Source organism: Macaca thibetana, chromosome 4, assembly GCF_024542745.1.
Source record: "Macaca thibetana thibetana isolate TM-01 chromosome 4, ASM2454274v1, whole genome shotgun sequence".
NCBI classification, from domain to species: Eukaryota; Metazoa; Chordata; class Mammalia; order Primates; family Cercopithecidae; genus Macaca; species Macaca thibetana.
In genome coordinates, this window is record NC_065581.1 from 117880934 (window position 1) to 117894372 (window position 13439).

Here is a 13439-nt window from a genome sequence, read left to right on the forward strand (position 1 = left end):
CCAATACCTGAAACTAATTCTTTCAATGGAAAGAAAATGCCTTGACATAGTAGTTATAAAAGGTGAATTACTGCAAAAGTTACATTTGAATAATATCCAAAATAGAAGTCAAATTCAAAGTAGTATTTAAAAGTTGAATAAGTTCCAGATATTTTACTAGTCATAATTTTTGGTCTACATGTGTTAATTTCTTCCTGCCATTGCAACAAATTTTAGTGTAACTCCCCGCCGCCTTTCTTTAAACTGTAGAGCATTAGAAAATAAAATGATTTAAAGTATTTGGAAATATAAAGAACTCGTCCAAATAACAAATTCCAGTATTAGCACCTATTTATAATTTGAATAATCTGCCAAAGTACTAACATTATTTTGGCACAAGGAATTTAAATACAACAATTCTACATACTTCATTTTATTTTTAGTGTACTACACAATACTTCTGATTCACGTAAACTAATGCTATTAATAAGAGTTATGGTTTCATGCTGAGAAAGTTTGTTCAAGGATTTCAAAGTTCCTTAGGTTACAATTAGGGAAAGAGAGAGATTTACAATAGTGCCTGAAACACTGAGTTTTTCATAGGCACTCAATATACATATGCTGCATAATTCATGCGTAAGACTTAAATTAGAAGTTTCCTTTCCTAAGACCCTTTCACTCTTTTTATTTCAGCTCATTTCAAACATTCTAAAAGATGCAAGAGTTGGATTTGGACAGGTGAAGGAGGCTTTAGTAAAACTCCCAGATCTACATAAAACTAAAACCATTAGAATACCCAAGAGGAGAAAGAAGTTGGATAATGTAATTTATAACATCTTGCTCCTTCCTCAATTTTGTTCTTGATTTTCTTGTATTTTTTTTTTACCACTTCTTTAAATAAATGTAAGTTCTTGACTTTATTTTACCTGCTGATCTTACTGTCTTTGAGGCTGTAACTTTTAGCAATGTACTCCATTTAACAAAATTTCATTAAGACAGAAATTGTTTCCTATAGGTATATTCTTAAGACATTGTATCTCTATTACATTCTCATATTTACCAGGAAAACCAGATCACCCTCACAGGATGCTAACCTAAAAGAATCAGCAGACAAGACAGGAAGATGGTGACTCACTAGTCAGTTCATTACAGCCTTGGAAGTCACTTACTGTTCCAGACACTGGGTTAATTCCAGAACCTCTGGGCACCTTAAGCCTTAAACTTCCCCAAAGGGAGGATTTATAATAATCTTTATGCCTTGAACCTCACCCATGCCTCAAGCTGCCTTTAAGTCTTCTCCCCTTATAATTTCAATATCTAGTAGTTCCTTGAACCCAGTGGAATCTTCTTCATCTCCAAACTTTCCAACATAAGATTCCCTCTGCTTTGAACACACTTTATCCCATTTACTTGCCTAACTTCTTTAAGGTCTCAGCTTAAACAGTTCTTCCTTAGGGACGACTTCCCTGGCTACCCATTAGAAAGGATGGCATGTTTCTGTTATGTCTTTCATTCATTTTTTTTCATTCATTTAACCGTCTTTTCACTTGGTTACTCCTCCAACAAATATTAATTCACCTACACCTACTACGTGGCAGGCACCTTGTGTGCCTTCTGTTCTAATTGTATTATTGCAGTTCACTCAATTGTATGCCTTCCTCATTAGGCTCTAAGCTTTGTGGGGAGGACCTTGTCAATCTTTCTTAGCACTGTATCTTCAAAACATAGCATATTGTTTACCATATAATAGCATATAATAGGTAATTCATAAAATCTGTTGAATCAATCAATGAATAAACAGATGTGAGTTTTTAGTCTTAGTTTTTAAAATTAAAAATGATCAGCTTTTAAATTTTAGTTTATCAGTATCACTACCAAAAGTTCAAAAGGATTATTTTGCACCCCATTCTTTTTATGGCGTGCAGAAAGCACAGGATAATATTTTATCTTCTGCTTACATTTTGTGGTTTTAAAGGGAGTTTGAGTACTTCTCATGACAGACATGAGACTATGGCACTCCATAAAGCATTGCTGGTATTCTTGTTTCTTTATTTCTTCTAAAAAAACAAACAGTATACACGTGCAGAATGTGCAGGTTTGTTACGTAGGTATGTGTGCCACGGTGGTTTGCTGCCCCTATTGACCCATCCCTCCCCTCAACCCCATCCCACACCAGGCCCTATTGTGTATTGTTCCCCTCTCTGTGTCCATGTGTTCCCGGTGTTCAACCCCCACTTATGAGTGAGAACATGTGGTGTTTGGTTTTCTGTTTCTGCATTAGTTCGCTGAGGATAATGGCTTCCGACTTCATCCATGTCCTTGCAAAGGACATGATGTCATTCCTTTTTATGGCTGCATAGTATTCCATGGTGCATATGTACCATACTTTCTTTATTCAGTCTACCATTGATGGGGCATTAATGGTATTCTTCAGCAGTCCAACGAGTTAGAGCATTTACTTGCTAGCATATCTGAGACAGCACATAGGCCAGTAGCATGCAAAGAGGTTAAAAGAAAGGCAGGTGTGAGAAGGCCAGCCCTAATCTCAGCAAGAGTCCTGACTTGGGAGAGGCTTTAGAAGTACATTTAGATTGTTGAATGTTGCTAGTTTTTAGATTCAGTCCAAATTGCTGTTTCTGCTGTTTAACCATGTATAATGTTTTCTAACTTTGGATTAAAAATAGTGAAACTGCCATATTCAGGATGGCACCTTATCCTCTTACAATGTGAACACTATTGCATAGTAAATTTTTGCTGGAAAAATTATTTTTATCTAAAAAAGTGGAGAAGAAAGAATGAGAAGAAAGAGAAGGGGAAAAATGTTAGCAACATGCCCCCAAGCATAATCTAAAAGACAAATGTAATGCATATAGTAAAGTATAATAATCATTCAACTGGAATATTTATGTTTCAAGCTAATTTTTGTTCAAGTTTTTAAAACATAGCTCTTTCTAACTAACTAAATGAACATTCATGTGTAATCATATTGCTGCATCATGTAGTTGTATACTTTAATGCAGTGACTTCGGATTATGAAATCCTAGTAATAAAGTGTTAGATATCTAGAGTCCCCAAACAGAATTGGGATTCAAAAACCCCAAAAGCAGTAGGGCGTTTGTTTAAATAAATTGTTAATCACTTGATGGACTTTGCCATCACAAGGGAAGGAGAAAAGTTGTTTTTCTGTCCAAGAACAATAGATAGCTTAAAAATTATGAAAATACATTAAATACTATGCAAGCACTAAATATACTGATTAAAATTTAGCATCATGAAAAAATGTTAACAATATCTTGTTAAGTGAAAAGCTGTTTCTAAATATAACATAAAGTGTGATTCCAATAAAAAAGGTATACACATACAAACACAGAATACAGAAGAAAAATCAAAGTATATATGACAAAATGTTAATAGGGCCTATGCCTTACCATTTATACTACAAATATTTAATTGCATTTCCTTTCACTACATTTTCTAAATTTTCTACAATTTGTTAATTGTATTAAAAAATAGCATTTATTTTGTATTATTTTATGATACAAGAAAGGTCATAGCAGTATCTCTCCAGCCTGAGGATGAATTCACTAAAATCATCTTATTTTAAGAAAACATATGTGGCCTATTTATGGGAAGGTCATTAATTATTACCTAGGAATAATTTCTATGATTTTCACTGAAATACATAAATTCTGTATCTTTCTTTTCGCTTATAACAGAAGGATCTATAAAAATTAAATGTAACTCTATATTTTTTCTTGTCCTTTTTTATAATTAGCCAGAGCTATTGCAATCATCTAAGATAATTTTGGATATGTCAGATCCCTTAGGTCGAGTATCTAATTTTGAAGATAAGGAAACTTACATCCACAGATAGAATTTTAATTAAATTTTCACGTGCCTTCTACCACAGAAAGTAATCACCCATACACATGCGCACACACACACGTGCACCCACACACACAAAATAAATAATACTGTTTCCTAAGCTTGAATGCTTACCATCTTCTCTAATGAAAAGATCTTGTTTTCAAACAAATAGAGAGGTGTGAATGTCGCATATACGACCATATGAGAGGTCTGTATTGCAGAAGAACCTGTAAAACAAACATATATTATGTCATGAAAATCCTAGTCAAAATCGATCTGTCAGTCGCTCACTCCAGATTGTTCAATTGCCTTAATGAATTTATCTTTGGGCTGGTGAAAAATACATAAAGGATGCAAAATGAATTTAACAGATGTTAAATCTTAAAGATGTATCTATTTTACAGCCTGTCTCATTCATTTTAAGTTCACGTTATTACTATTTAATAATTTAAGACCTTATTATACCTCATGACTAAGAGTTATTACATAACTATACTCTAGTTATTAGTCAGTGCAACATAGAATGGTCCACAAATGAGAATGTTCAAAAGGAATTATTTTTAAGTTGAGGCATTTCTTTACTTTCATAGATAGAATATTTATTCTGTGTTGAACTTACAGGAAGTCCAGGAGTTTCTATGTCACTGTCATTTCAAAAAGAAAGAAAACCTAAGTAAAATGAATTTTTCCATGAAGAAGTAAGGCATAAATAATTTAGCTTGAAGTGTTTAATGCAGGTGGAATTTACTTTTGAGCATTGCTTATTTGTTTGTTATGTTTTTCTTATCCCTGAAATTATTCTATTTGATTATTTTATTCAGTAATTTTTGGTCCTGCAAATATTTTGGACAAATAAATAGAAGTGAATTTATTTTAGCCTCTTTTTATTTTTAATTAAATTTTTTTTACAAATTTACATACTGAGATTTAACTATATTTGATACTATGTTTACAAAAGAATAATATCTTTAAGACCACAGAATATAAATTAGTTGTCAGCTCAGTATATCTCTAGAATGGAGATATGAAAACCTGCCAAACTTATAGAAACATACTTTTACATTTCAAAATTGAAATATTTACATTTCTCATACACCTTGCCAACACATATTGATTGCTTTTTCGCTACATTACTCATTTGCCTAAGCTACATTTTTTTGATGATGTTAGTTATCATCTAATGTCCACGCATGCTGTCTCCTCAACTAACTTTTAGGGTGTTTGTCTGCAGAGGCTTGGTTAATAATTTGGTTTACTGCTTGTGGAGTACAAGGTACACTGTATTGTGTGATAACTTGTATGAAATAATATGTTTTTAAATATGAATAATCATCTTAAGTTTAAGGATGCAGTAAAATAATTATTCCTTTTAAAAAGAATGAATGTTAATGAAAATACTTTTCATGCACTCCTATCATCAGATAAAACCATTTGAGATACCCACATTGACCAGAATGCCCTCTGCAGTGACCAGTAATTTACAGTCTAGTTACTTTTCTCACTGATCAATCTAATAGAAGCCCTCCAATAAGTCCTCTAATCAAAAGAAAGATTGTGAAATGTCTTTAGGTGTCAGCTGAGAGTTGAAGGCTAGTAATGGAGAGGAAGTTCCTGACAGTGATGACTGCTAAATATTAAAAATGGATAAAATTTTAAAAATCAGTTTTTTATCTAGCTGCAGAACTTTCAAGGAAGAGGACAAGATTAAATGTACTTTTCAGGTTCAAGATTTAGCAGTTGACTCTCTACAGCTTAGGAAAGTATGAAGCATGAGAGGGGGAGGGAAGAAGAGTGAGGATTCTTCTCTGAGCCTGGCTACTGAGCAGGACTGGGCTTCTTTACAAAAGTCAGCTGAGTTTCCAGATGTTAAACATACATTCTGCATAATATTTGACCAAGTATCTGGGCACCCCATGGCTCCTTCAAGTTGATCCATTTCATTAACTCTTTTCTAAATCTTGTTTTAAAAATCATCAAGTGTAAAAGTATTTTGGTCCAAATTATATCCCACATTTGTACATTATGCATTAGAAATTTTGATGTCTTCCCTAAAATTCTCTAAAGTTTAATATTTAATGTGATCACATTAAGTACTTTGCCCTTGATCTTTAATAAGTCTTTTGAACTTTTATTTTCCTTATGATATTAAAAATAAAGTTTGTGATGTAAGCATTTTGAAAAAAGTTCTCATTTACTTTATACCATTATGTAATAAAATATATGGAAACTTGGGAATTCCAGGTGGGCTCTTGCAAAAAATAACTTTAGAAACTTGAAGTAAAGAATGTGGTCTTGACATATTATAGAAATGATGTTGATGACAAAAAATAGTTCCTCCAAATTTTAAGATAATCACACATTTTACATGAGATTATAATATTTAATGTTGAAATTTAAAAAAATAACACCAGTGTTTAGTCAAGGGTGAAGTTTTAAATATTTAATAAGTGGTATGACATGGACACAGATTAATTAGACTAGAAACTGATTATAAATATTGGTATCACTATACTAGTGCTATTAGCTAAACATCAGTCTGTAAAATCTGGATAAGAATGTGCTATTAAATAGAGATTTTCAAACTATGTTTTATATATCTTATAAATGAGATTCAGGGGCCCAGGAACTCAGTGAACTATTATGTAAAACACTGCAGATTTGTGTGCACACTAACTGCTTTAGTCTGTTTTGTACTGCTAAAACAAAATATTTGAGACTGAGTAACTTATAAAGAACAGAAGTTTATTTCTCCACAGTTCTGGAGGCTGGGAAGCCCAAGATCAAGGTGCTGGCATCTGGTGAGGAACTTTTTGCTGTGCCATCCCATGGCCAAATAAGCATGTCATCCCATAGGCAAACTCACTGTTTTATAACAAACCCACACGAGGATACCTAACACACCCATGATAATGGCATTACTCCATTCCCTCTGTCCTCACGGCCTAATTACCTCTCATTAGCCCCATCTCCCAACACTGGGGAGCAAACAGTGAGCTGTTTAATCCCCAAACAGCATTGGGGATCAAAATTCTAGCACATGGACTTTAGAAGACACATTCAACCAAGAGTACGAAGAATTTGGAAAAACAGAGATGGTTCATAATTTTTATAAGATTTTCAAAGAAGTTTATTACCCAATAAAAGATGTGAATTATTTGTAAAGTGTCTAAAGGGCCTTGGATAATTCCTATTTGTTCTATTATTTCTCTGTAAATATGTTGTGTGATTCTGCAGTATTAGAACACTCATAATGCTTTCTGGTTTTACTATATATGGATAAAAATTCTTTTAGAAGATCTTAAAGGCAAATGTTTAAATCCAAGGGCTCTATAATTTCTTTTAGTGAACTATCAATGATACAAACCATGAAATGTCTTTATCTTTCCAGTTGGAGTAACTTTGCATTGAATTAGCACAGCTGCATATAAAATAAAGTCTAATAATTGAGAAAGAAATTTAAGAAAAAAATATACTCTTGAATAATGAGATAGAATTTTATACTCCAGTCTCTAAAACTGCCTTAAAATATTTTGTACATTAGTTATGAGCCTTATATGGCCTACAACTGCCATACTTATTATATTTTATTGCCTAAAAGAAGCTTTTGCTACTTTTGTATGATTTCAATGTTTTATTTTACATGTGATAGAGCTCTTTTTGCCTTCTATAAGCATATTTCAGAAGATTGCAATAAAACATGTAAGATTACTTAAATACCACTTCTATCATTGATTTTATTTTATGTCAAATGTTTACTGTCTGAACTTATAACAATTTCAGCCTGAAATGTAGAGTCCCAGTGAGATGAACCCCAAATTACTGCAAGTCCTTAAGAAGTATTTGTTAAATATTATATATGATTTTTATTTTTATTTATATGATATGATATTTAGTCAATTTAGAATAGCTAACCTTCAGTAAATGCCTACTCTGTGCTAAGGCCTAAGTATTTTCTATGAGTCAGTTCACATAAACCCTATGAATAAATTCTATTTTTAACAGCTTTTTTTCAGGCAAGTAAATTGAGTTACAGATAGGTTAAGTAACATGTCAAGTATACAGTTAAGAAGTGTGAAGTATAAAGTAATCCCTGGTCTTTCTGGCAATTTTTTAGTGTCTATTTTTCTATGTGGCAATATGTAAAGAGGATAATGACTAGAGTGTCTTCCGGCCCACTTCCTACCAGAAAATATTTGCAGTTCCAATATTTGAAGCAAGGCTGAAAAGTAAAAGACTTTTATACCAAGCCCATAATTTCTTAGTTCAAGTTTTTAAAAAATATATATTAGTGGACTTCTAATCTATTTGTTTCATCAGTTCCACATGTCCATATTCTTTCTTGAGCATAATTCCCAAGGCTAATTTCTTTGCTGCTTTGCTTCATAGAGGCTACTTTGAAGATAGCTGCAACAAAGAGGTCACAGTCTTAACAATCTTTGACACAACCAGGTGTGTTGTTTAAGTTTTACTGGACTGTATTAGGCCATACTTGTGTGACTACAGAGAAATACCTGAGACTGGATAATTTATAAAGAAAAGAGGTTTAATTGGCTTATGGTTCTGCAGGGTGTACAGGAAGCCTAGAGCTGGTATCTGTTTCTGGAGAGGCCTCAGGGAGCTTTTACTCATGGCAGAAGGCAAAAGGGGGAGTAGGTGTCTCACATGGTGAGAATGGGAGCAAGCAAGAGAGTAGGGGGAGATGCTACACAGTTTCAAACGACCAGATCTTGCAAGAACTCACTGTCATGAAGACAGCACCAAGCCTTGAGGGATCTGCCCTCAGGTCCCAAGCAACTCCCACCAGGCTCCACCTTCAGCACTGGGGATTACAATTCAACATGAGGTTTGGGCGAGGACAAATATCCAAAATACATCATGGAGCTTTGTTGTTTAATACTTAGGTGTGGCCATGGAACTGAACTGTCTTCAACAGAATGAGAACAGAAGTGATAAACAATACAGCTTGTTTTTACTTCAAACATCTTGCACCTGCAATCCTCCAAGCTCTTTTACTTCCCACTGGTATAGAGCTTCAGAATTCACATGCTAGAGTATAGGAGGCATAAAAAGGGAGGAGCATGGCTCTCTTCAACACCAGCCTTATCTCCAATTAATTGTGGTCAAGAAATAGCCTTTTTTTTTTCAATGTTGTATGTTCTGTGTTCTCAAAAATTTCTCTCTTTTTTCCCCATTTATTTTGGAAAAACAGACAATTCTTCCCTGAACTCATTTCTTATTTGAAATATCTTGCTAACAGTAGATATTACAAACTAACACTGCCTAGAATAGTAGATTTTCAATCACTTATTTTAGAGACTCAGGTTCACTGAGTACATGGCTAACTTCTAAATTGTCACAGGTTCTGGTTTTACCAAATATTTCACTGTGTGAGGTAGATCCCCAGGTTTCCTCAAGTTTGAAATACTATTTCTTCACTGCCTTCTACTCTACTGTTAAGCAAACACCACATAATTTCACCTTGTTATTAGTACTCTACTTCTGGCAAGAGTTAGTTTATCATGAAGTAATTGTAGCTGCTATAGTGAACACACTAAAAAATATGACTTAAACATGATATAGTTTCTTTTTGTTCATATAAAGTACAAAATGAACCTTCTTGACCAGCAAGCAGATCTCCAGGTAGTGATTCACATACTCCTGCTCTGTCCCTCCTTGTGGCTTTGCCATCTTTAATACTGTGCTCTCAACAGCAGTGAGCTAACAGAAGGGGAATTGCAATTGAGAACATGGTATAGGTCAGTCTACAGCTCGTATGTATCACTTTGCTTCATGTCCTGTGGGCTAGAAATTAGAAGGCCACATCTCATTTAAAAGAGGCTGGGAAAATGTAGCACAACTGTGTTCCTAGGAAGAGGAGGAAATTGTGAAAAGCTAGCAGTATTTCTCATAGTCAGAAAATATCCAACTTACTATTCCACTGAGTCATATTCTAATGGTATTAATTTTTGCTTTTTTGAAACAATTTTTTTAAAGTTACTATGATACTGAACTCTATTACTATATTACTACACAAATTCTAACTTACCCTGTAGTTAATAAGTTACTGGCAAAACTCAAATCTCTAATATTTCTGGTAATCATTTTTTCTCAAATATTGGAAGGGTCTGATTACTCATTCTTACAAAACTTCGATATTTGTAATTAATGTCATCATTTGTATCAAATTTCTTTATAAGTTACATTTTAAATTTAGCTATTTAGAGAATAAAAGTTTTCAATAAGTTTTACAGTTTAAAATATTAACATTCATAGATATTGAGAGGAGAGATAACAGAGTAGTTGTGTGAACTCTGGAGTAAGACTGTGTAGGTTCATAAACCCACTTTACACTTTGTAATTTTGAGTTCCTCCAAGAGAGCAGAATCAGTGCCAAAGAACTTCCCCTCTATACCAGGAAAAAGGTCTTAACAGGACTTTCTCAGCCGAATTTTAGAATTGGGAATGATCAGTGACTACAATGTGTCCCCTGCTATTTTGTTTCATGAGTGGAGTTTATACTGCAGTTACTGTGTTCCTCTTCATATGGGAAGGTTTTTAAATTTAGGAAATTTAGGTTTTTAAAAAGTTTATTATCAGAATTTTATTTGTGAATTTTCTATATATATTACCTTAATTCAATAAAACTGATTTTAGGAAGCAATATTTGAGTGCATGTATAATTTTCAAATAGGACTTTAAGAGCTTTCAAACTTCTATTCAGAATTTGTGACTTATATAGTTTTCTGTCATTTCATTCTCTGCATCATCTGCTGAGTTTGTAATCATCATTGGTCAGATTGGTCGTTAGCCCAAATTGGAAAGATATTAATGACAACATTACATGAGAGATGGGAGTGGATACATATGGGTAATCTGTAAGCATGTGTGTGCATGTACATGACTTGGAGATCCTGGATATTTTAACGAGATGCAATTACTGGATAATAATTTGGATTGGGACTCTTGGTAAGTATTGAACATACATGTGAGAAGAAGAGTGAAATGGGTATCTGGTGATCAGGAAAGTGAAATGTGGTGAAGACTGATCATTGTTCACCAAATGGTTTCCTCTTTCTCCTGAAATGATCGATCTTTAGCACATTCCACATTCCATATTTTCCAACTCCTCTTAAAGTCAGGTGTGGCCATTGGACTGAATTATCTTCAATAGAATGAGACCAGAGTGATATACAATGCAGCTTTTTTGATTTCAGACACCTTGCTCCTGCAATCCTCAAAGCTCTTTTTCTTCTCACTGGTATAGAACTTTAGAATGCTAGAGGTATAAAAGGCATAAAATGGAAGGAGCATGGGTCTCTTCAATACCATCTAGAAAATAACTTCCTGCCAAGGATTAACACTAGTCTTTTTATTTTAATTGAGAAAGAAATATATATGACATCAGAGTCATTTGTTAGGCATGCCAGCTAGTGTACCTAAATGAATACACTTATTTTGGAAATAAGAAAATGAATTCTTAATTGTCAAGTCATTATTAGGGTATGCATTGGATAATATTAGATGACATATAAATATATAGATAAATCTCTACATGTCTTCTGCCATTATAAAACTATATCTCCTATGGCATTTAAAACTGTGAGTGCCATTTTATTTTAATGACCACTGTGATAAATATGCTACTTTGAAAAAATTAATAAAACAGGGGTTCTTTATATTAAATTTTAAGTGACTTACCAGAATTAATTATAACACATCTAATATCAAATCAAACATAAAGAATAAAGGCCGTGCGTGGTGGCACATGCCTATAGTCCCAGCACTTTGGGAGGCCAAGGTGGGTGGATCACTTGAGGTCAAGAGTTTGAGACCAGCCTAGTCAACATGGTGAAGCTCCATCTGTACTAAAAATACAAGAATTAGCCGGGTGTAATGGCATGCACGTGTAGTCCCAGCTACTTGGGAGGCTGAGGCACGAGAATCGCTTGAACCTGGGAGGTGGAAGTTGCAGTGAGCTGAGATTGCGCCACTGCACTCCAGCCTGGGTGACACAGCAAGACTCTGTGTCAAATGAATAAATAAATAAACAAATAAACAAACAAACAATATGAATGTCATGTTATTTTTTCCATATGAGTTTGAATTGTAACTCAGTTGTCTCTTGAATGCTTACTGTCTATCAATTATCTCCTTTACAAGTGAAACCAAAGCAGCTGATTGCAGGAAATGAATTGTAACACCATCAGAAATGCACTTAGATTTAACTCTGTGGGAGAAGGAAGTTCACATGGCCACCCTCTTATTTATGCCAGACAAAATACTCCTATAGAGTTCATTCTAATACCGTACCTTTAGCACAGTCAAGAATTAATAAAGGCTTTTGCAGTAAGTATGCTAAAATGTAACTCTTCCAACAAGTGCTAAGCACTTTACCTGGATTCAACACTTGATTCTCACAAGGACCCTCACCAAAACAATGATGCTGATTTATAGAGATCCTGAGTTTAAAGAGGCTCTATCACTTGCCTGATACTTATACACTCAGTGTTGAAGCAGATATTGAACTCAAGCAGCTTGACTCCACAGTCCAAACTGAACCACATTCTATGTGTTGGGATGACCCTAACTGTAAGTTCAGCAGGAGAAAGGAGGCATCATTACTTTTATTTTCACAAAGGAAGAACTCAGAGAAAGTTTTAGCCATTTTCACAAAGATGAAGAACCATCAGTAAGTCTGCTAATGTAATGTTTCTTACTGTCAAAAAATATTGCTTAAAACATCAATATAAGAAAATGATTTTTAATGTAGAATTAAAAATACAATAGTGACTTTTTTCTATCCACATCACTAGGCAGGTTTCAGTAAAAGTAAAAAGCCATAATTATTAAAATGTCCTCATACAAATCATCACAGTATATTAAGAAAAAATATAAAAATTTATTAATAAAGCACACTACTAGGTGTGAAAACATGTATTTTGAGTAGCTAATGAAAGACGAGGTGAAAATGATAACCTGCACTCTGGAAGCACCAAGATAGATGAGTCAAAGCTGAGACTATAAAACCTCAAAAGAGACACTCTAGTCTTCCTCCTGAATAGGTTGAGGTATCATTTTTTATAGCATGTTTTCTTTCAACCTGATACAATTTGTTTAAAGGCTTCTATACCTAGACTGTTTTAGCTTGTACAGAGGACAAAAGTGCGGTAGCCCAGGGGTCTTTAGAGATAATTCGTAAGTCCAAATTGGAAAGATATTAATTAAACGAAAAACCTCCAATGTGATTTTAAGTGATAGAGAAACCCAAGCATTTTCACAAAAATACTTGACCTTTATACAATGAGGCTATTATAAATAGATCTTGTACATCCACTCAGTCACAATGTGATACACGAAAAAGTGTGGTTGTCGGTATCGTGATATAAACAATGACTTCTACAGTCTCCAGCCTCACAGTTATTTTCTAAAACACAGTAAAAGATCTGGAGGCCCATTGTGAGCAAGGAGCCAGATGTAGACTGTTTTTTCATTTGGTGGCTGGCATCTAACCACTCAAACAAGTAACTTTGAATTTACTTAATTTGGATGATAAATTTAACCTGAGTATTTTTTAGAGCAATACCTGAAAGCGA

At 33.9% G+C, this 13439-nt stretch overlaps 1 protein-coding gene across 3 annotated transcripts in view; it reads right to left on the minus strand.

Moving 5' to 3' along the window:
• ADGB (androglobin) overlaps positions 1-13439 on the minus strand; it is a 235959-nt gene that overhangs the window by 133156 nt on the left and 89364 nt on the right. For all 3 annotated transcript variants that reach the window (XM_050787327.1, XM_050787328.1, XM_050787329.1), the window contains one exon: positions 3979-4073. In XM_050787327.1, coding sequence (XP_050643284.1) covers positions 3979-4073 — 95 coding nt within the window. The remainder of the gene's footprint in view (positions 1-3978; positions 4074-13439) is intronic.